The sequence below is a fragment of the Bubalus kerabau genome, chromosome 5, assembly GCF_029407905.1.
Source record: "Bubalus kerabau isolate K-KA32 ecotype Philippines breed swamp buffalo chromosome 5, PCC_UOA_SB_1v2, whole genome shotgun sequence".
Lineage (NCBI taxonomy): Eukaryota > Metazoa > Chordata > Mammalia > Artiodactyla > Bovidae > Bubalus > Bubalus kerabau.
Genome location: NC_073628.1, coordinates 122,701,443 through 122,725,909, shown reverse-complemented (window position 1 = coordinate 122,725,909; position 24,467 = coordinate 122,701,443). Strand labels below are relative to the sequence as shown.

The 24,467-nt window shown below is 40.0% G+C and overlaps 1 protein-coding gene and 1 long non-coding RNA gene across 2 annotated transcripts; one reads left to right on the top strand and one right to left on the bottom strand.

Moving 5' to 3' along the window:
• Positions 1-14,393: 14,393 nt before the first annotated feature.
• Positions 14,394-15,398, bottom strand: LOC129653374 (uncharacterized). Its single transcript, XR_008715087.1, has 3 exons — positions 15,218-15,398; positions 14,760-14,837; positions 14,394-14,654 (listed from the first exon to the last, which is right to left on the bottom strand). It is a non-coding gene; the product is annotated as an uncharacterized LOC129653374 (long non-coding RNA).
• On the top strand, positions 14,752-22,945 carry PTGS2 (prostaglandin-endoperoxide synthase 2). The gene is made up of 11 exons (XM_055582968.1): positions 14,752-14,856; positions 15,577-15,763; positions 16,826-16,942; positions 17,053-17,196; positions 17,878-18,021; positions 18,667-18,848; positions 19,132-19,215; positions 19,327-19,573; positions 19,858-20,144; positions 20,667-20,814; positions 20,964-22,945. Exons 2-11 carry the CDS (start codon positions 15,712-15,714, stop codon positions 21,371-21,373), a joined length of 1,815 nt encoding a protein of 604 aa, XP_055438943.1. The 5' UTR covers positions 14,752-14,856; positions 15,577-15,711; the 3' UTR covers positions 21,374-22,945.
• Positions 22,946-24,467: the final 1,522 nt, after the last annotated feature.

Below are 24,467 nucleotides of genomic sequence, written 5' to 3'. Positions count from 1 at the left end.
GATGACAGAGGATGAGATGGTTGGATGACATCACTGACTTGATGGATATGAGTTTGAGCAAGCTCCGGGAGTTGGTGATGGACAGGGAAGCCTGGTGTGCTGCACTCCATGGGGTAGCAAAGTGTTGGACACAACTGAGTGGCTGAACTGAACTGAAGGGAAGGGAGGAAATGCAGAAACAAAGGAGGAGCAGGGAAGAAACAACAGGGCAGTGATAAAGCAGGTCTTGGTTTCTCCTCAAGGGATATACATATTTTTGAGATCTTTGTCAGGAACAAAGGTCCCAACCCCAACAGAGAATGGCAACTTCAGGCTAAGCACAAGATTCCTGGGGCACCACCACGCTGTTGCCTCACCACCAACCAATCAGAAGAAAGTCATATGCCCTGCAGCTATCACCCCAAATTTCGCCTTTAAAAACTCTTACCCCAGATGATTGGAGAGTTTGAGGTTTTTGAGCATGAGCTGTCTGTTCTCCTTGCTTGGTCCCTGTAGTAAACCTTTCTCTGCTCCCAACTCCAATGTTTCCATTTGTTTAGCCTCCCTTTGCATTGAGCACAAGCACTTGGGTACGGCATCATTTCAAAAAAAGGGAAAAGAGGACTTACATCAATACAATTTCTGGATATGAGAGGAATGAGAGAAGGAATAAATTCTTCAGATTTTATTAATAACAAGGGAATAACAAGTTATTAATAGCAAGGGAATTATTGTCTTTAGGGTACAGAGAATTTTTAGTTAGGAAAAGAGCATCTGTCATTTTTCAGATTCTGAAGCATTCAGCCTTGAAGATTTTTACCAATGATTATGAATAGTCCAAAAAAAAATGCATTGCTTTTAGCAAAATAGCCTGTGGCTCATATGGTGGAGGTTGTTTTCATCCACCACTAAAATTAACATGAAGCATGTGTGAGAAGAGTAGAATTAATATGTGAACAAGTGAAAAAGAAACAGCTAAAAGCAAAAGCCCTTTTATGGGCTGAGGTTCTTTAAAAATTTTTTTAATTAATAAACTGTATTTTTTTAGAGCAGTGTAAGGTCATGGAAAAATTAAGCAGCAAGTACAGAGTTCCCATATACTCATGTCCCCACACATGGACAATCTGCCCCACTTTCAAAAAGTGGGAAAGGGACCCGAAGAGACATTTCTCCAAAGAAGACATACAGATGCTTAACATCACTCATTATTAGAGAAATGCAAATCAAAACTACAATTAGATACCATCTCACATCAATCACAATGGCCATCATCAAAAAGTCTACAAACAACAAATGCTGGAGAGGGTGTGGAGAAAGGGGAACACCCTTGCATTGCTGGTGGGAATGTAGACTGATAGAGCCACTATGAAAGACGGTGTGGAGATTCTGGGAAAAGCTAGGAATAAAACCACCATATGACCCAGCAATCCCACTCCTAGTCATATACCCTGAGGAAACCAAAGTTGAAAAAGACACATGTACCCCAATGTTCATTGCAGCACTATTTACAATAGCTAGAACATGGAAGCAACCTAGATGTCCGTTGATAGATGAATTGATAAAGAAGCTGTGGTACGTATATACAATGGAATATTACTCAGCCATAAAAAGGAACACATTTGAATCCATTCAAATGAGGTGGATGAACCTAGAGCCTATTATACAGAGTGAAGTAAGTCAGAAAGAGAAATATAAACATCGTATACTGACACATATATATGGAGTCTAGAAAGATGATACTGATGGATTTATTTTCAGGGCAGCAATGGAGAAACAGACATAGAGAACAGACCTATGGACATGGGGGGAGGGGGGAAGGAGAAGGGGAGATGTATGGAGAGAGTAACATAGAAATGTGTGTGTGTGTCTTAGTCGCCCAGTCGTGTCTGACTATTTGAGACCCCATGGACTGTAGCCCACCAGGCTCCTCTGTCCATGGAATTCTCTAAGCAAGAATACTGGAGTGGGTGCCATTTCCTTCTCCAACATAGAAATTTACAATACCATATGTAAAATAGATAGCCAATGGCAATTTGCTGTATGAATCAGGGTACTCAAACAGGGGCTCTATGGCAGGTTGAAGGGTGGGCTGGGGAGGGAGATGGGAGGGATATCTAGGAGGGAGGGGACATGGGTGTACCTATGGCTTATTCTTGTTGATGTGTGACAAAAAACCACAAAATTCTGTAAAGCAATTACCCTTCAATTAGAAATTTTTAAAAAATAAACTTTATTTTTTAGAGCAGTTTAAGGTTATGGCAAAATTAAGCAGCAAGTACAGAGTCCCCATGTACCCATGTCCCCTCACATGGACAGTCTGCCCGGTGCCAGTGTCCTCCACCAGAGTGGCCTGTTTATTGCAGATGATGAACTTAAACGGACCCACCATCATCACCCAAAGTGGCTTTTCTTCTCATCCTCTTTACAAGGTCTTTCAGAAAGCAGAAGTTTTTAATTTTAGGGACATCTACATCATCAATCATTTCTGATTTCATGGATCATGTAAGGCTGCTGTATCTAAAAAGTCATTGCTATAACATAGGCCACATAGATTTTCTCCTACATCATCTTTTATATTTTTTTAGTTTTGCATTTCACATTTAACTCTACTTTGAGTCAATTTTTGTGAAGAAAACTGTGTCTAGATTTTTTTTTCTTGCATATGGATGTTCACTTGCCCCAGTAGCATTTGTCAAGAAGACTATATTTCTCTATTATAATGCTTTTGCCAAAGATCAATTGACTCTATTTATGAGGTCTATTCTCGGCTCTCTGTTCTATTGATCTATTTGTTCTTTTGCCATAGTGCACTGTCTTAGTGACTTCTTCTCCTTCAATATTTAACTAAATAGCCTGGGTCTTTTCCATTTCAAAATCTTCAGAATCAGTTTTCCTATATCCACAAGATAAATTTCTGAGATTTTGATTGAAAGCGCATTGAATCTATCAAGTTGGGAAGAACTGACAGCTTGACAATAATGAGTCTTTCTATCTATGAATGTGGAATTTCTCTAATTATTTAGTTCTTTGATTTTTTTTTTTGTCATCAGAGTTTTGTACTTTTCTTTATATAGATTTTATACATATCTTGTTACTTTGCATACTTGGAATAAATTCCACTTCATTATGGTGTATAATTTTTATACATTGTTGGATTTCTTGTTGTTGCTGTTGTTTAGTCACTAAGTCATGTCTGACTCCTTGCAATCCCATAGACTGCAGCACACAAAGTCTCCCCATCCTTCACTGTCCCTCAGAGTTTGCTCAAACTCATGTCCATTGAGTTGATTATGCCATATAATCATCTCATCCTCTGTCACCCCCTTCTCCTCCTGCCTTCAATCTTTCCCAGCATTGGGGTCTTTTCAAATGAGTTGGCTCTTCGCATCAGGTGGCCAAAATATTGGAGCTTCAGCTTCAGCATAAATCCTTCCAATGACTATCAGGACTGATTTCCTTTAGGATTGACTGGTTTCATCTCCTTGCAAGAGTCCTCTTGAATACCACAGTTCAAAAGCATCCATTCTTCGGCACTCAGCCTTCTTTATGGTCCAACTCTCACATTCATATATGACTACTGGAAAAATCATAGCTTTGACTATTTGGACCTTTGTCAGCAAAGTGATGTCTCTGCTTTTTAATATGTCAAGGTTTGTCATAGCTTTCCTTCCAAGGAACAAGCGTCTTTTAATTTCATGGCTGCAGTCACTGTCCACAGTGATTTTGGACACCAAGAAAATAAAATCTGCCATTGCTTCCACTTTTTCCCCATCTATTTGCCATGAAACGATGGGACTGGATGCCATGATCTTCGTTTTTGAATGTTGAGTTTTAAACCAGCTTTTTCACTCTCCTCTTTCATTCTCATCAAGAGGCTCTTTAGTTTCTCTTCACTTTGTGCCATTAAAGTGGTGTCGTCTGCATATCTGAGAATGTTGATATTTCTCCTGGCAATCTTGATTCCAGCCTGTGATTCATCCAGTTTGGCAATTCCCATGATATACTCTGCATATAAGTTAAACAGGGTGGCAATATACAGCCTTGTCTTACTCCTTTTCCAATTTTGAACCAGTCATTCCCTGTAAGGTTATAACTGTTGTTTCTTGACCTGCATATAGATTTCTCAGGAGAATGATAACCAGACCAGGTGGTCTGGTATTCCCATCTCTTAAAGGATTTTCCACAGTTTATTTTGACCCACACAATCAAAGGCTTTCACATAGTCAATGAAGCAGAAGTAGATGTTTTCCTGGAATTCCCTTGATTTCTCTATGACTGAATGAATGTTGGCAAATTGGTCTCTGGTTCCTCTGCCTTTTCTAAACCCAGTTTGTACATCTGGAAGTTCTCAGTTTAAGTACTGCTTGAAGTCTAGCTTGAAGGTTGTTGGACTTTGTTTGCTAATAATTTGTTGCAAAATTTTGCACTGATACTTATGAGAGATATTAGTTTGTAGTTACCTTTTCTTGTAATGTCTTTGTGTGGTTTTGGTAATAGGGTAATCCTAACTTTATGGTTAAGTTACGAATTATGCTCTCATCTTCTGTTTTGTGGAAGAGACTGTAGAGGTTTAGAATAGCTTCTTCTTTAAATGTTTAGTTGAAATTAGTAATGAATCCATCTGGGCCCAGTGCTTTCTATTTTAAAAGGTTATTAATTATTAATTCAAACTCTTTAGTAGAATTCATATTGTCTAATTCTACTTGCTTGAATTTTAGTCAAAGTGTCTTTCAAAAATTGGTCCATTTCATCTAGGTTGTCAAATTTGTGGTCACAGAGTTGTTATTGAGCTTATAATTAGCCTTTTTATTTCCATTATAATAATATGCCCACTCTCATTTCTGATATTAGTAATTTGTTTCATTCTACCCTCTCCCCCACCCCCCATTTTTTGGTTTTGTTTCCTCAGGGGGAAACTAAGATTACTGATTTTAGATTCTTCTTCTTTTCAAATATATGCATTTAATGCTATCCACTTCCCTTCAAGCAGTGCTTTGGCTGAATCCCATGAATTTTAAGTTGTATTTTTATTTTCACTTAGTTTAAAATTTTTTAATTAAATTTTAAAATTAAACTTAGTTTAAAATTTTTAAGCCTTTGACTGTTTGTATCACAACAAACTGTGGAAAATTCTTAAAGAGATGGGAATATCAGACCACCTGACTTGCCTCCTGAGAAATCTGTATGCAGGTCAAAAAGCAACAATCAGAACTGGACATGGAACAATAGACTGGTTCCAAATCAGGAAAAGAGTACGTCAACACTGTATATTGTCACCCTACTTATTTAACTTATATGCAGTGTACATCATGCGAAATGCCAGGCCGGATGAAGCACAAGCTGGAATCAAGATTGCCGGGAGAAATATCAGTAACCTCAGATACACAGATGATACCACCCTTATGGCAGAAAGCAAAGAAGAACTAAAGATCCTCTTGATGAAAGTGAAAGAGGAGAGTGAAAAAGTTGGCTTAAAACTCAACATTCAGAAAACAAAGATCATGCTATCTGGTCCCATCACTTCATGGCAAATAGATGGGGAAACAATGGAAACAGTGACAGACTTTATTTTCTTGGGCTCCAAAAAAGCAGCCATGAAATTAAAAGACACTTGCTCCTTGGAAGAAAACCTATGACCAACCTAAACAGCATATTAAAAGCAGAGACTTTGCTTCGCCAACAAAAATCCATCTAGTCAAAGCTATGGTTTTTCCAGTAGTCATGTACAGATGTGAGAGTTGGACTATAAAGAAAGCTGAGCACCAAAGAATTGATGCTTTTGAACTATGGTTTTGGAGAAGACTCTTCAGAGTCACTTGGACTGTAAGGAGATCCAACTAGTCCATCCTAAAGGAAATCAGTCCTGAACATTCATTGGAAGGACTGATGCTGAAACTGAAACTCCAATACTTTGGCCACCTGATGCAAAGAACTGACTCATTTGAAAAGACCCTGATGCTGGGAAAGATTGAAAGTAGGAGGAGAAGGGGACAACAGAGGATGAGATGGTTGGATGGCATCACCGACTCAATGTACATGAATTTGAGTAATCTCTGGGAATTGGTGATGGGTAGGGAAGCCTGGCATGCTGTGGTCCTTGGGGTCACAGAATTGGACATGACTGAGCAAATGAACTGAACTAAAAATTTTAAATGTCTCTTGTTATTTCTAATTTGACCCATGTGTTATTTAGAAGTGTGTTTGGTAATCTCTAAATATTTGGGAATTTTCTGGTTATCTTTCTGGTTATTGATTTTTAATTTAATTCCACTGTGGTCTGATACATTGTATGATTTTTATCATTCTCAATTTGTGAAGATGTTCTTTTTTATGGCCCAGAATGTGGTTTATTTTTGTGTATTTTCTTTGTGACCTTGAGAAGTACCTATATTCTGGTGTTTTTGAGTAAAGTAGTCTACTGCTGGAGAAGGCAATGGCACCCCACTCCAGTACTCTTGCCTGGAAAATCCCATGGATGGAGGAGCCTGGTAGGCTGCAGTCCATGGGGTTGCTAGGAGTTGGACACGACTGAGCGACTTCACTTTCACTTTTCACTTTCATGCATTGGAGAAGGAAATGGCAACCCACTCCAGTGTTCTTGCCTGGAGAATCCCAGGGACAGGGGAGCCTGGTGGGCTGCCGTCTCTGGGGTCACACAGAGTCGGACACGACTGAAGTGACTTAGCAGCAGCAGCAGTCTATTGCTGCTTCAGTTGAGTCCAACTCTGTGCGACCCCAGAGACGGCAGCCCACCAGGCTCCCCTGTCCCTGGGATTCTCCAGGCAAGAACACTGGAGTGGGTTGCCATTTCCTTCTCCAATGCATGAAAGTGAAAAGTGAAAGTGAAGTCGCTCAGTCGTGTCTGACCCTCAGCGACCCCATGGACTGCAGCCTTCCAGGCTCCTCCGTCCATGGGATTTTCCAGGCAAGAGTACTGGAGTGGGGTGCCATTGCCTTCTTCAAAGTAGTCTACAGATGTCAGTTATATCCAGTTGATTGATGGTACTATTGAATTCAACTATGTTCTTACTGATTTTATGCCTGCTGGATCTGTTTTTGATAGAGAAATTAGAGTGACTTCATCCATTTCTCCTTGCAGTTCTATTTCTACCCGTTTTTGCCTCATGTATTTTGAGGTTGTGTTGTTAGATACATACACTTTAAAGACTGCTATGTCCTCTTGGAGAATTGACCCTTTTGTATTATTTAATGTACCTCTTTGTCCATGGTGTGGCTCACAGGGTAAAGAGTCAGCCCACAATGTGGGAGACCTGAGTTAGATCCCTGGGTCAGGAAGATCCCCTAGAGAAGAAAATGGCAACCCACTCCAGTATTCTTGCCTGGAAGATCCCATGGACGAGGGAGCCTGGCAGGCTACAGTCCATAGGGTCGCAAAGAGTTGGACACGACTGAGCGACTTCATATATATGTATTTGTCCATGATAAGTTTCCTTGCTTTTAAGCCTGTTCTGTCTGAAATTCATATAGCTACTACTGCTTTCTTTTAATTGGAGTTAGCATGGTATCAGAGAAGGCAATGGCACCCCACTCCAGTACTCTTGCCTGGAAAATCCCATGGACGGAGGAGCTTGGTAGGCTGCAGTCCATGGGGTCGCTAAGAGTCGGACACGACTGAGCGACTTCACTTTCACTTTTCACTTTCATGCATTGGAGAAGGAAATGGGAACCCACTCCAGTGTTCTTGCCTGGAGAATCCCAGGGACGGGGGAGCCTGGTGGGCTGCCGCCTATGGGATTGCACAGAGTTGGGCACGACTGAAGTGACTTAGCAGCAGTAGCGGCAACAGCAGCATGGTATATCTTTCTCCATCCTTTTACTTTATTCTGTGTGTGTCTTTATATTTAAGGCAGTTTCTTGTAGAAACCATATAGGTGGTCTTCTTCTTTGGTTTGTTCTGATAATCTCTGTTTTTTAGTTGATATATTTGTACCATTGTTGCTTAAAGTGATTACTGATAGAGCTGGATTACGATCTATCATATTAACTTTTTTCTACTTGTTTTCCTTGTATTCTGTTTCTATTTTTGTCTTCCATTCTTGTTCTGATAATTGTGCTTTTAATTGGGGATTTTATATGACTCTATTTTCTCTTCCTTCTTAACATATCAATTATGCTTAAAAATATTAAAGTGGTCATCATATGCATTTGCAATTAAACCAACTCCATTTTCAAATAACATTATACCACTTCATGCTTCATAACAAAATATTCCAAATTCCTCCCTCTTCCTTTGGTGTAATTTACCTATTATACATAAGCTGTAATTTACCTCCTATCAGATCAGATCAGATCGGTCGCTCAGTCGTGTCGGACTCTTTGCAACCCCATGAATCGCAGCACACCAGGCCTCCCTGTCCATCACCAACTCCCGGAGTTCACTCAGACTCACGTCCATCGAGTCAGTGATGCCATCCAGCCATCTCATCCTCTGTCATCCCCTTCTCCTCCTGCCCCCAATCCCTCCCAGCATCAGGGTCTTTTCCAATGAGTCAACTCTTCGCATGAAGTGGCCAAAGTACTGGAGTTTCAGCTTTAGCATCATTCCTTCCAAAGAAATCCCAGGGCTGATCTCCTTCAGAATGGACTGGTTGGATCTCCTTGCAGTCCAAGGGACTCTCAAGAGTCTTCTCCAACACCACAGTTCAAAAGCATCAATTCTTCGGGGCTCAGCCTTCTTCACAGTCCAACTCTCACATCCATACATGACCACAGGAAAAACCATAGCCTGGACTAGACGAACCTTTGTTGGCAAAGTAATGTCTCTGCTTTTGAATATGCTATCTAGGTTGGTCATAACTTTCCTTCCAAGGAGTAAGCGTCTTTTAATTTCATGGCTGCAGTCACCATCTGCAGTGATTTTGGAGCCCAGAAAAATAAAGTCTGACACTGTTTCCACTGTTTCCCCATCTATTTCCCATGAAGTGGTGGGACGGGATGCCATGATCTTCTATACATAAGCTATAATCCTTAAATACACTTTTACCATTATTATGTTGAACAAACTGCTACTTGTTAGATCAATTAAAAATAGGAAAAATAAAAGTTTTTATTTTACTCTTAGTCTTCACTAATGCTCTTTGTTTTTCTGTAGATCTGAGATTCTAACTTTCATATTTTCCTTCTCTCTGAAGAACTTGTGTAAGGCAGATCTACTGGCCACAAATTCCCTCAACTTTTTTCTGAGAAAAGTTGTTCCTTCACTTTTGAGGGTTAGTTTCCCAGTATACAGAACTCTATGTTGTTGTTTTTTCAACATTTTATTTCATTTTCTTCCTGCTTGTATGGCTTCTGAGGGGAAATAGGATATAATTCTTATCTTTGTTTTGTATATATGGTAAGGTTTTTTTTTCCTCTAGATTCTTTAGAGATTTTTTCCTTTATATTTTCTTTTCTGCAGTTCTAATATAATACACCTAGGTATGGATGCTTTGGCACATCCTTACTTGATGTTCTCTGAGCTTCCTGGATCTGTGATTAATTTAGGGAATTTCTCAGTTAATATTGCTTCAAATATTGCTTCTATTCCTTTCTTTTCCTACTCTATTCCCATTACATCTATTGGACACCTTTTGCAGTTCTCCAACAATTCTTGGCTATTTTTTACATTTGTTTTTTTAACACTATTTTTTCTCTATTCATATTTTTCTTTACCGATTTTGGAAGTATCTGCCTTCATACCCTCAAGCTCAGATTCTTTCCTCAGATGTGTCCAGCCTACTAAGAAGTTCATCAAATTCATTCTTCATTCCTATTACAATGCTATTGACCTCTAGCATTTTTTTTTATTCTTTCTTAGAATTTCCATCTCTCTGCTTATATTACCCATCTGTTCTTGCGCATTAACTAGTATTCCATCAGCACTCATGATCTTATATTTCCACCATCTGTGCTATATCTCTGAGTCTGGTTTCAGTGTTCACTCTGCCTCTTCCAACTGTTTTTTGTCTCTCATCGTGACTTGCCCTTTTTTTTTTTTTTTTTTTTGGAAAGCTGGGCAAGGTGTACTGGGTGTAAAGAACTCTGATAAATAGGCCTTTAGCAATGTGGTGGGAGGGGTGGGGTGGGGGAGTCTTCTCGAGTCCTGTGATCAGGTCTCCGTGTTTTACTCAGCCTATGCCTCTGAGCTGTGAGCGTCACAAGTGTTCCTCCATTCCCCACTGCCACAGATTAAGTGGGACATGGCTAGAGGGTGCTCGAGTTTGAGTACATCCTTTCCCCAGGTCATTTAGGCTCTGATAAAATTCCCAGAGTTTAGCCTCTGGTAATACAATTTCTTTTGAGCCTAATTTAAAAGAACAATGCTCTAGCATATTTCAAAATGGTTATTTTTCCCCCGCTTCCCTGCCAGTCCTCCAAGGGGATTTTTTTTCTTTTCCTGATAATTCATTGTGAGAAGTTGGCAGAGTTCCAGGAAGTAAAACTCATGAAACTAAATAGACGCCCCCCGCCCCTGGAATTTTTAACTCTTAAGATTTATTCAAGATACGTGTGTGTGCGCTTTACTCTTCAGGCTTCCCTGATGGCTCAGATGGTGAAGAATCCGCCTGCAATGTTGGAGACTTAGGTTCGATCCCTGGGTTGGGACAATCCCTGGAGAAGGGCATGGCAACCCACTCCAGTATTGTTCTCTCCATGGAGAATCCCCATGGACAGAGGAGCCTAGCAGTTTACAGTCCACGGGGTCGCAGAGTCGGACACAATGAGTGACTAAGCCCAATCCATTACTCTTTGGGTTTCCCTACATAGGCACTGGTTTTCAAGGAGGTGTTTGCCTGTAGGTTTCTGTTCTGGTAAATTGTGCTTCACTGTATGGCCAAGCTCTCCAATTTTGTTGCTGTTGCTGTTTAGTTGCTAAGTCGTATGGATGCTTTTGCAACCTCATGGATTGTAGCCCTCCAGGCTCCTCTGTGCATGGGATTTCCCAGAAAAGAATACTGGAATGGGCTTCCATTTCCTTCTGCAGGGGATCTTCCCGACCCAGGGATTGAACCCGTGTTTCCTGCACTGCAGGCGAATTCCTTATGGCTGAACCACCATGGACGCCCTCTCCAATTTTGAGGGCAGCTTTTTATCCTGTCACCTCACTTCTTTGGAGGATCTAAGAATAGCATTTTGAGTTTTCACTTTGTTCAGATTTTTGTTAGGATAGAGTGGCAACTTCCAAGCTCATTTAAACTGGGTTTAATCCGTCAGTGTCATTGTGGTCTCATTATGCTGGCCCCAGCACACCCTGCTCACATTCTCTTGTATTTCCTTCTCCCCTTTTAGGATTCCTAGCTCTAACACAAAGACCATGTTCAATCTACCTTGACTCACCTTAGTAGTTATGATATACAACCATGAAAAACAAAGGAAAAGAAAAATCTATCTGGGAACTAAGCTGAGAAAAAGGAGATACTTTTTTAAAATAAAACTTAGGACTAGATATTGTTTGGTATTTCTCCATTGGTTTATTTGACAAGGATTTTTTTTTTAATGTTTGTCCTTGTCAACTGGAAAAAAAAAACAAAAACCTACACAATGTAAAAGGTGAGAATTATGTTTTCTTTGGTGGTCACCCCAGGATACCATCTCTCAGATAACTCTGAAGGACTTTTCTGAAGAGGTAAAGAAGGAGTCAGGATATACAAGTGTTTTTGCCAAACAAAAACCCCCAAACCCAGGAAGTGGAAGATCAAAAGATTCCTGCTAATCAAAAGAAAACAGACATCTGAAGCTAGTGAATTTAGCGCTGTCCACACATGGGAAGATGCAAGGCCCCGGGATTATTGAAAAGCTTCCTTTGATAGGGCCACTCTCCCATTTTTCTGCGCCCTGAGTCCCCTCGGGGCGCACAATCTCTGCAGTGGCGGCCTGTTTACCTCCCCTCAGGAGCCACTGTCCTGACTATCAGGCTGGGGTGGGGGCAGGGGGGCAGTGGCTGAGGGTTTTACATCCTTTGTTTACTGAAATGAGAGGTGACATTCTTTGTCCACATGCTCTTGTTTTTCCAGTTGAAACTCCTATCTTGTGTAGTCAGGAATAGGTAAACAACCATGATTTACTAAAAGTCTGGGTTCCAGGCAGCACTAGTAGCAAACAACCCGCCTGCCAATGCAGGAGACATAAGAGATGTGGGTTTGATCCCTGGGTCGGGGAGATCTTCTGGAGGAGGGCACGGCAACCCACTCCAACCTTCTTGCCTGGAGAATCCCATGGACAGAGGAGCCTGGAGGGCTACAGTCCAGAGGGTTGTAAAGAGTCGGATATGACTGAAGCGACTTAGCAGGCATGCACGCACTAAAAGACTAAAGTAGAGGTCTTTTATGGGTACTTTTATGGGTACATCTGTTTCTGCCCTTCAAGAAACAGATGTACACTGTGGCAAAACCTTGTTAAAAATGTCTCTTCAGGCAAGATGCAAGATAGTAAAGCTGTCTTTCTAGTCAGCCTGTCATGAATAAAAAAGACAAGGGCAATCTCCACTATCTTTGAGTGAATCAGAATAGGATAAAGGTGAAGACAGGGAGATAGAAAAAAGTTCCACGTCTAAGATAGTAGATATGACCATCCTTTCATGTCTGAATAGTGTGTGTGTGTGTGTGTGCAAAGTCGCTTCAGTTGTATCCTACTCTTTGCAATCCTATGGACTATAGCCCGCCAGGTTCCTCCGTCCATGGGATTCTCCAGGCAAGAAGACTGGAGTGGGTTGCTGTGCCCTCCTCCAGGGGATCTTCCCAACCCAGGGATTGAACCCACATCTCTCATGTCTCCTGCATTGGCAGGTGGGTTCTTTACCACTAGCGCCACCAGGAAAGCCCCTGAATGGTAAAACCCTGCTCAAAGCAGTAAGAAATATCTCCTTTGAAAATGTCAGTGCCTTTGGAATTTTGGGTATTAATAGTCTTTACTGTTCATTTTCTTTTAGCTCATATGAATGGCTTATTACTTCAACTAACACATATTTCATTCCTTTTTTAGTATATTTATGAAGGTTAAATCTCAAATGAAAACTGCATATGTAGACTTTTAAGAATGTTGTAACATCAGACACAAAATCTACCTAGTGATCTTTACAACAATCAAGAGAGAAAAAGAAGTTGATAAAAATTTAAACAGCAGAAGGGGGCAGTAAAATGCAGCAGAATGCTCTGGAAGATTTTTTTAATATGCTTTCTTATTTTCAGTTAACAGAATTCTCCAACAAAGTTCAGAGACTAATACATTTTATATAACAGTATATGTATTTGTCTAAAATGAACACAGAAACACTAAACACAGACACAGGTGAAAAACATAAATCTCACATGATTATAATCTTATTTTTTATGCTGTGACACATCATGGCATAATAATCAAAGTACTTTTCCACACAAGACAGGACTTAGCCATTTTGATTTGGTCTGGGACATTTAATATTCCCCCATGACTAGCATCCCCAAATGCACTACCCATTCTATTTTACTGTCCCAGACTTACCAAAGTTAATAAACCATAACAGTTTTCCCTCAAGTCCATAACCGGACTTCCTTTCTAAACTGCACCCATCCTTAAAGTGTCATTTTTATCTTTGAACTATTTTCTGACAGCATGGGTATATGCAACTCTATTGTGCTACAGAAGTTACAGATTAAACCAAGTAGTTTAACCGAATAGGTATTTTTAAATTGAATTTCCACTATGAAATGGAGTTCAATTTCTTTAAGTTCCAACTAGTCTAAATGTGATTATTCGCAACACCCTGTTTTGTTCTCACTTTGAATTTAGTCTCCCTGCAAACAGTAGAACACACTTTTATACGTAGCAGGTATACAATTAAGATCAGATGAGGACAATGATGCTGATGACTTCAAAATGAATTCAGGATTACAATATAAAGCCAACAGAGTCAGAATATGAATTCTTCCTTGGCGTCTAACCAAACTCATATTGATAATCCTAAATATCCACTTAAAATTTGAGTAGACACATCCTACCACTTAAAATGAAACAGAAAACTGGAATTATTAAAAGATTGTTTATATCTATGCTCTTAGTTGAAATTTCAGGTACGACTCAGTACAATAAATGGGAGTGTCACAAATGAAATGATTAAATATGACTAGAGAAAGGCTTCCTGGGTGAGATGGAATTTTAATTTGTCTCACGTAGAATCACATTAAGCAAAATGTTGAAAAAAAGTTGATTGTCTTTTTTTAAAGGGCTCTACAATGCTGCTACTTTTTTCTTTTCTCTTTTTTGGGGGGCGGGGGACGCGGGTGGCATTTCACCTTCACACACCCCTCCAGACCACAAGAAAGAATCAAACAAAAGCAAAAGATGATGAAATTGAAAATTGTCAAAATCACCCTTCCTTCATATCCATTCCATCCGAATTCCTCATCAAATTACCTTCCAAAATGAGCCTAGAAAACTGGCCCTAATAAACCCAGACAACTGAAAAGTAAGTGTAATGTTATACTTTAATCCTTTGTCACAACTCATTATCCTAGAGAAGTAGGCAGAAAACACACACACACAAAGCAAGCTTTAAAAATCTACTTCCTTCAATTGGTATCTCCTGTGAAGAGCTGGTGACCAAAACAGTGAAAATCACTGCAGCAGAGAAAGAAATGCCATAAAGCAGATCTTTTGGACGGTGAGCATCCTTAAACATCCCGGTCACCTCCGCTTCACTTGTTCATGGGAGGAGAGGAAAGGTTACAGCGGTGACCCCTCAATCTCAGATTGACTATTTACAGGATAAGTGCTCAGGGTCAGTTTTGAGGGGAGGAATTTACCTTTATTTCCTCTCTCCAAGAAGCAACGTCGGGGTGGTAGCATGAAGAACAGTATTTTTTATGTTGAAAACAACTTAGCTAGAAAAAGAACCTACAGGTATGTATACACTGACTACAGGTATTACAGTTCATTCGGTCAAGTAAAAAAATAAAAAAATTAAAGTTTTGTATGTGCGTACATCTACACGAGGTTAAGAGTAGTCACTGAAACCAGGACACATCTGAAATACATGACATGAGTAAAACATGTCAGCCTTTCTTGGCCCGATTCTCCCCAGTCTCTCCAGACTGTGACTTCCTCGGCCCCCAAAAGCCGAGGGACCAGACGTGGGGGGAGAGGGGCGGGGGCGCGCGAGGGAATTCCCTGCGCTCCGGAACGTCCCAGCCCCCTGATCAATTCCGGGAGAGGAAGCCAGGAGGTCGCCCTCTCCACCCCCGCCCTCACCCAGAAAATCTACCTCGGACCCCCTCTCGGAAGCCTCGGTCCCAACCGCGACAGAAGGAAAGGAATCTGGCGCGAAGCCCGGCGCCAGCGGTGGAGAAACCGGCCGAGGGGCGCTGGAAGGTCGGAACTGGGAGGGGGCGATCCTCTTTGCAACCACCGTAGGGAAGCCAAGCGCGACTCCCCAAGTCTCCGATTTTCTAGTTTGCGTAGCTAAAAAAAGAGAAAGAAATCCTACTCCCACCCGGGTCTTACGCAATTGTTTAAGTAGAAACAGGGGGAAAAGTTTTGGAAGGGGGGAAGGAAAGGCGGAAAGAAACAGTCATGCCGTCACGTGGGCTATTTCACGCATAAAAGGAAGGTCCGCTCCGTTAGCTTCCAGTTGTCAAAGGACTCGCAGTGAACGTCAGAGGACGCCCCGGAACTCCGCACAGCGCCTCCTCCGGCCCCGCAGCTCCGATCCGCGCACCTCGACGCCTCCGCCGACCCCGCGCCCCGCCCGTAGCCGAGATGCTCGCCCGGGCCCTGCTGCTCTGCGCTGCCGTGGCGCTCTGCGGTGCAGGTGAGTGAGTTCCTGGCGCCTGTGCCCGGGATTCCGCGGCTCCGTCCACCCGGGCTGAGTTTCTGCTCAGACTTCTCCCGGGGACTCCAGGTATTATAAATACTCCCAGAATTCAGAGGCCGAGTCCGGACGGATAGCCCCGCTTTGCCCTCCGCTCTGATCTCATGGGCCAGTTATTGCACCCATCTTTTCTCATCTGCTAAATAGGAACGGGAATACTAATTTGCAGGTTGTCACAAGAAGATCTGATCAATATATGTGAGGTGCTTTTGTATAGAACCTAACTGGTATTGAATGAAAATAATTGTATTATACAATTTCCCTAATTAGTGCTTTCCCGTCCCAGGGAAGACCAGATTGTTTTTTAAGATAAACAGAATAGCTTAAAAGCAAGCTGTTTTTATTTTGCAAATTTCTCTATAGTTTGTTTTTGTCGGTTTTTTTTAATGTAAATTAAGTCACGCCACCTTAATACTGTGAATCATTCAATGATCTCTCCTGACACGTGGAATAAAACCCAAATTCCCATAAAACCCGAAGGATCTGCCTTCACCTTTTCTGAATTTAGCTTCCAACTCTCCCTCTCCTGCTGTCAGGCATGCCTCAGGGCCTTTGCACTTGTTTTCCTCTCAACTTAGAATGTTCTTCCTCCAGATCTTTCTCCAGCTTTATGACAGAGAAGAAAGAAGTAGGGAAAAAAAAAAAAACAACCCGAAGTTTGATTAAAATACTTGATCTATTCACTTTAGTTTTGAAAGTCCTACTTTGAGCCTCTTCTAAAGGCTAATTTGAGCATCTAAAGTTTCTAAGAAAAATTTAGCAACATAATTTCCCTGGTGGAATAATCTGTTACCTTTATTTAGAAAAGGAAGTTGGTATTTCTACATTATAACCACTCTGTGAGGCAAGTTTGGGAAAAAAACAAAAGTTTTCCCATGACTACCTGTATATTTCTTGAATTTTTTATTGTGAAGTTGACTCATAGTAAGTAAAGCAATTAAATGCCTAAGTCAAGATTGACACTGAAAAATTATTCATTCACTGTCTGTACTGTTTTTGTAGCAAATCCTTGCTGTTCCCATCCATGCCAGAATCGAGGTGTATGTATGAGTGTAGGATTTGACCAGTATAAATGTGACTGTACCCGAACAGGATTCTACGGTGAAAACTGTACCACACGTAAGTTTGTTGTTGAGTGCCCTCATTTGGAATGGGGTATATACAGTTACCATTTTACAGAATTGTGTCTTATAATGTGTCCCGTTAATTTCTTTTTCTTCTCATTGCAGCCGAATTTCTGACGAGAATAAAATTACTCCTGAAACCCACTCCCGACACAGTGCACTACATACTTACCCACTTCAAGGGAGTCTGGAACATTGTCAATAAGATCTCCTTCCTGCGAAATATGATTATGAGATATGTGTTGACATGTAAGTACAAATCACTTTCTAGGGTTCTCAGCTGCCTCAAAGAGAAATGTACTTTACAAATTTTAGATTTTAAAACTTAATTCAAGACATGTTTAAATATACCATTTTAGTTTGCCTACTATCTTAATGGCCAAAAATATTGACATCTGAATCCCTTGAAGTTTCTAAAGTTCTGTCTCACAGGCAGAATTCTACTTAAAATACTGCATGCCTCTGCTGACCTTCACTGTTCTCGACAGTTTGTGAAGGAGACATGGTCCAGTTGTTTATTGAATGGCCATGGGGCACAGAATTGCACCCATTAAAATAAATGAATAATTTGGATTGGGGTCGGCAATAAAGTAACCTTTTTTCTAATGTGAGTGTCAAGCAGACATTTTGCTCATGGGCCTCTTGAACAATAAGTGGATGGTTATTTGAAAAAAATCAAAATGGCTAGACCAAAACATCTTCTGTAAAGAATATATACTTTATCAAAGATGCCTTTTAATGCATCATTCTTTCCTCTTTTTTGAGCACCAGTAGCAGGCTTTAAAGTATGATTGCTTTAAAATAGAGTATCTTTGTATTAATTAAATTAAATTTATACTAGTGCCACTTTGTACATTATACAATAAAAATGAGCATTGATTTGCCTTGTGGATGAGAACAAATAACATTTTTTTTCCTCTAAAATTTCAGCAAGATCACATTTGATTGAGAGTCCGCCAACTTATAATGTGCACTACAGCTATAAAAGCTGGGAAGCCTTTTCTAACCTGTCTTATTATACCAGAGCTCTTCCTCCGGTGCCTGATGACTGCCCAACACCCATGGGTGTGAAAGGTGAGTGAGAGGAGACAGAGTTATATTAACTATAACTGGGATTGGATTGATACCTAGAAATTTTGACTCCAAACTATGATTATTTGTTAATAAAACCATTTTTTCCCTTCTTATGTATATCTCTGGATATTTTTTGAAATTGTGAGTCCATGTAAACTATTCCATGGAAGCAAATATGCATTTTGGTATGAAAAAGTGAAAATGTTAGTCACTCAATTGTGTCCGACTCTTTGCGACCCCATGGACTGTGGCTAGCCAGGCTTCTATGTCCATGGAATGCTCCAGGCAAGAGTACTGGAGTAGGTTGCCATTCTTTTCTCTAGAGTATCTTCCTAACCCTAGGTATTGAATCTGGGTCTTCTGCATTGCAGGCAGATTCTTTATCATCTGAGCCACCAGGGAAGCCCAGACATTTTGGTATAAAGTCATATGTTCTCAAATTCTTTCATTAAAACTGAATTAATACTAAAGTAGATTATTCAGTAAGAGGCTGTTCCCCTATATCTTAGAACTTCCATTAATATGATCCTGTTCAAAGTTGTATTTTTCCTGCAAGTGAAGAAGACCCTGGTAAATTGACAGTTCACTCTCTGCTTCCTTAAATATATAGATGGGTCCTTATTTTGGCTTTCTCATTTTTTATAGGGAGGAAAGAGCTTCCTGATTCAAAAGAAGTTGTGAAAAAAGTACTTCTAAGAAGAAAGTTCATTCCTGATCCCCAGGGCACAAATCTGATGTTTGCATTCTTTGCCCAGCACTTCACCCATCAATTTTTCAAGACAGATTTTGAACGAGGACCAGCTTTCACTAAGGGAAAGAACCATGGGGTAAGACAGAGTTAAATGATAATTTGTAGCAAATCAAGTTCTATGTGTAAAAACCTTAATGGAGTTTCCATTTTAATAGGAGACATTTAGATTTATAAGCTATGGGGTTATTTTTAGTGGATAAGCAAGTTAATTTATTATTTTGTGGCTGTGAAAAAAAAATGTGTTACTGAAAATTTTAAAGCAAACTACATCATCACATTATTTAGTAATAAATACATCCTAGGCATTTTACATAAGAACAACTTCAGTAGCAAATCAAAAATTTTCCATAATCTTCTAGGTGGACTTAAGTCACATTTATGGTGAATCTTTAGAGAGACAGCATAAGCTGCGCCTTTTCAAGGATGGAAAAATGAAATATCAGGTTTGTTCCATTTAAATATTAAGAATTCATTACCACTCATCACCCACCTATGTTCCAAATCTCTAATGATGAAAATTTGTTTCTTACCTCTTCTTACTGATACTTTTTTAGATGATTAATGGAGAGATGTATCCTCCCACAGTCAAAGATACTCAGGTCGAAATGATCTACCCGCCTCATGTTCCTGAACACTTGAAGTTTGCTGTGGGCCAGGAGGTCTTTGGTCTGGTGCCTGGTCTGATGATGTACGCCACCATTTGGCTGCGGGAACACAACAGAGTGTGTGATGTGCTTAAACAAGAGCATCCAGAATGGGGCGATGAGCAGTTGTTCCAGACAAGCAGGCTAATCCTGATAGGTAAGCAAGAAGAGCAAATCACTTAAAGAAAACCCTCTTCCTCAGAGAAAACTAACTTGTTTCCTTTGTTTGGGAGGAATATAATTCTGGGGGAGTGTCATGCATGTACAATCACCTGCTCCATATTCATTCAGTCCTTCAGCTGGATTGCTCAGACACCTACCTCTCAATGGTGGAAAAGAAAATCTAGATAGGAATGCCAAATGACCAGTTGCATTTCAGTTGCTTGAACATTTGTGAGCAGAAAGAATTCATGTTTTCAATTTTTTATTTTGTGCCTGTAGGAGAAACTATTAAGATTGTGATTGAAGACTACGTGCAGCACTTGAGTGGCTATCACTTCAAACTGAAGTTTGACCCAGAGCTGCTTTTCAACCAACAGTTCCAGTACCAGAACCGTATTGCTGCTGAGTTTAACACGCTCTACCACTGGCATCCCCTTCTGCCTGACGTCTTTCAGATTGATGGCCAGGAGTACAACTATCAGCAGTTTATCTATAACAACTCTGTCTTACTGAAACATGGTGTCACTCAGTTTGTTGAATCATTCACCAGGCAAAGGGCTGGCAGGGTAAGCATTATTAGTGAAAAATAAAATAAAACAAAGGACTAGTTGGTAACTAGAATGTCTGCTGCAGGAAAGATTTTTCTTAAACTTACTGAAAGATTAATTATTGCTAGTAATCTTTCCTTGAAATAAGAAGGCCGTGTAATATATATATATATATATATATATATATATATTTAATATTATATGATCTTGATTATAATATAATTTTACCATTATAATCTAAATCATAGAAATAATCTATAAATATTCCAAACTTATAGTTTAGGTCTCCACTGATAGCTTCAGTTTACCTACTTGGCACTCAAGGGATGTTTTTAAAATAGAAATCTTGGGAATTCCCTGGTGGTGCAGTGGTTAGAATTTCTTGCTCTCACTGCTGAGGGGTTGGGTTCAGTCCCTGGTCAGGGAACTGAAATCCCACAGGCCACTTAGCATGGCCAAAAAAAGAAAACAAACAAAAAAAATCTTACATATGCCTAAAACTTAATTAATGTGTTCTACAATTTAATTCATATTCCACAGGTCGCTGGCGGTAGGAATCTTCCAGTCGCAGTAGAGAAAGTATCAAAGGCTTCAATTGACCAGAGCAGAGAGATGAAATACCAGTCTTTTAATGAGTATCGCAAACGTTTTCTGCTGAAGCCCTATGAATCATTTGAGGAACTTACAGGTGGGAAACAGTTTCTAAACTCCTTCAAAGAGTCAAGGGGCAAATGGAAACAACAGAGAAATTGAAAGCAAATTGAGCAAAGGGGTAAAACTCTTCATTTTGTCAAAAGTTTGACATTGGTTGTATCTTTGTCCTTGTCACCCTCACAGGAGAGAAGGAAATGGCTGCAGAGTTAGAAGCGCTGTATGGAGACATAGATGCCATGGAGTTTTATCCCGCCCTTCTGGTAGAGAAGCCCCGTCCAGATGCCATCTTTGGGGAGACCATGGTAGAAGCTGGAGCACCATTCTCCCTGAAAGGACTTATGGGTAATCCTATATGCTCTCCTGAGTACTGGAAGCCTAGCACTTTTGGTGGAGAAGTAGGTTTTAAAATCATCAACACTGCCTCAATTCGGTCTCTCATCTGCAGTAACGTGAAAGGCTGTCCCTTTACCTCATTCAGTGTTCAAGATACACACCTCACCAAAACAGTCACCATTAATGCAAGCTCTTCCCACTCTGGACTAGATGATATCAACCCCACAGTCCTACTAAAGGAACGTTCAACCGAACTGTAGAAGCCTGCCGATCATATTTATTTATTTATATAAACTGTTTCTTTTAACTTAATTATTTAATATTTATATGAAACTCCTTGTGTTACTTAACATCTTCTGTTAAGGAGAAAAAGGGGGTCATACTTGTGAAGATTTTCATGTTGATTTTAAAGATGTCGAAGTTTCTTCAAGTTAAAGGGGAAAGCAGTTTTCATTCTTCTGTACAATCCAATGGGAAATGAGTAGGACGTCTTTTTACTTGAATTTCAACTTATAATAAGAACAAAAGCTAAGTTTGAACATGTAAGTGCTGTTGCAAGAGGACAAAATGCTGCACATTTCGACACTATCGTATTTCCAGGGTGTCTCCTATGATGCCTGAGAAACAGCTGTCTACGCACTGGTCCTTTTATAGTCTTCTTTTAGCCATTTTCAGCTCAGTTTACTTCGACTATTTTGTTTTCCTGGTTTTAAGGTCTGAGTGTGTGTTTTTTGGACTCTGCCTGTCCTTTCTTACCTGAACTTATGCAAGTTTTCAGGAAATCCTCAGCTCAGAACTACTACAAAAGGCCTTTACAAAAAGGTATACATTCATTTTAAGTGAAAGGCAGAGAACTTTACAAATAAACTATAACCTGATAAAGAGCCCAATACCTTAAAGCCGTAGGGGGTTCTCGACACCAAGAACGTATTCCTATTCTAATTAATGTCTTTCCTCATTTAAAAGCAAATAATTGCTGAATAGTTCCCAGGGAGACAATGCTTCTTTTCCACATCTCATTGTCAGTTGACATTTTCTGGTACTGTATATTAATTTATTGAGAGCTATTATGTCTTCTTAGGATGACTATTATAAACTGGGTTTAAGGCTACATGATGTTCTTTTTTGGCATTATGTCAGAATCAGTGTATCTTTTAGGATTACCTCTCCGAATTATTACTATAACATTAATGTTTGGATTAAGATTTGTGAAAACATGTTAGGAATCCAACTCTGGTATATTGAGATGGAAAGTTGGAATTCGTCTTTAAGGTTTCCCTATTCACCAGCCCACAGAGAACGTTGTCTCATTACCCTGGATGTGCTATGGCACTGATGGTGTATACATTTTTGAAGGACTTGTGGATGTTTCATTAATTCATTCACCCCTAACTTCTGGAGAAACATTCTTTACAAAGCACTGTGGGTCTTCATATTTTTAAATCATGCACTGAAAATCAGTATTTATGTAAATAATTGAAAAGGTATGCCTGTTAGGCAAAGGGAGAAAAATGAAATTTCATTAAAGAGAAATAACTCAGGGGAATTTTCAAGATCTTATGTTTAAATGATTTATGGTTAAGAAAGAGTCAATAGTAGAAGAGCTTGTATTAAAAAAACTGTTACCTTCATTGATTTTTTAAAAAACTGATTTGTTAATATCTGAATGACTGAATCTGGGAATTTGGAATATGTGAGTGTTTTGGTGCCTCAGACTATGTATGATTAAATTAATTTATGTAAACTGTAAGTGTTGAAACAAATAGCTGTTTATTTTTGTATTATTTAAAAATTGAAAACCTCTTCTAAAATAAATTTTGACTGTTTCTGTATATCTTTGTCATGAGATGATTTCTCTAAAGCATTATTCTCCTGTCTCTTCCAAACCAGACTGGCCCTTAGTGAAATTGTTCTGCCCTCCATCATATAGAGGTGTTAAGGTCACTATTATCATCTCTCATACATGGAAACACTGTATTAGACAATGGGTGCTTTGTCCTATAGAAGAGAGATAGCAACAAACTTATTTTCATTGCCTAATCTTCAGTTTAGTTCAGGTCAGTCGCTCAGTCGTGTCCGACTCTTTGCGATCCCATGTATCGCAGACGCCAGGCCTCCCTGTCCAACAACATCTCCCAAAGTTCACTCAGACTCACATCCATCGAGTCAGTGATGCCATCCAGCCATCTCATCCTCTGTCGTCCCCTTCTCCTCCTGCCTCCAATCCCTCCCAGCATCAGAGTCTTTTCCAATGAGTCAACTCTTCGCATGAGGTGGCCAAAGTACTGGAGTTTCGGCTTTAGCATCATTCCTTCCAAAGAAGTAGGGAAAAAAGTACACAAAAGGCAAAGAATAAGGCAAAGCTGCTAAGGAGGTACAGAATTTAAAAGAAAGTTGAAAGAAGGAGAGATTAAGTTCAGTTGGGTGAATCATTGATACCAGGTTCATTGGCTCTGTCATTTGCTACTCTTGACATCTTGGTAATTTCAATATCCACGTGGACTGCATGTTTAACATCCTGCCTGGGGTCTCTTGTCTTCTGTTTTAGTGTTGCCTTCTTCCATATTTCCTATGGTCATACAGACTTTGATCTCATCATTAATTACTGTACCATTTCCAAAATCTTCATTTCAATTATCTTTTACTACCAACACTTGCAGGTCCCATATTTTAGTATTCATGCTCTAGCATCTGTCTTCAGCTTCACTGAACCTATTGATTCACCAAACCGTATCACCTCCTATCTCCTCATTTCCTTCCTTATGCATCTAACTCAGATTCCATTGTCCATCTTGAGACGCATTCCCTCATTTCTTGGTCTACTCTCCATTGTATGTAACTGACACAACTTAAGTTCAGCCATAAACAGATTATTTGACTTCTCAGTCGCATTCAACACAAATGTCTATAGCATCTTTACTGTAAGTTTTTTTTTTTATTGGCTTCATGGTTTTATACTCTCCTCCTCTTTCTCCCCTTCCATACAGAGTTACTATTGGGTTGTTTATTTTTAAAGCTCTTCATACATTGTGTGTGGTGTGTGTGTGTGCTCAGTCACTCAGTTGTGTCTGATTCTTTGCAACCCCATGGACTGTAGCCCTCCAGGCTCCTCTGTCCATGGGATTTCCCAGGAAACAATATTGGAGTGGGTTGCCATTTCCTCCTCCAAGGGACCTTCCTGACCAGAGGTTGAACCTGCATCTCCTGCATTGGCTGGCGGATTCTTTACCTCTGATCCACCTGGGGAACCCTCATCATCACTATAAATTAAGGTGTCCTCATTCCTCTTTCTCTTCTTTATCTGTACTCTTCCAGGTTAATCCTGTCCAAGTTTAAAAACTGAACCACTAACTA

Excerpts from the sequence above, each read along its gene's own strand:
- PTGS2 (XM_055582968.1), top strand. The coding sequence starts at position 15,712 with ATGCTCGCCCGGGCCCTGCTGCTCTGCGCTGCCGTGGCGCTCTGCGGT. Across the intron at positions 17,197-17,877 it reads TATGAGATATGTGTTGACAT|CAAGATCACATTTGATTGAG; the intron begins GTAAGTACAAAT and ends CTAAAATTTCAG. Across the intron at positions 20,145-20,666 it reads CCAGGCAAAGGGCTGGCAGG|GTCGCTGGCGGTAGGAATCT; the intron begins GTAAGCATTATT and ends CATATTCCACAG.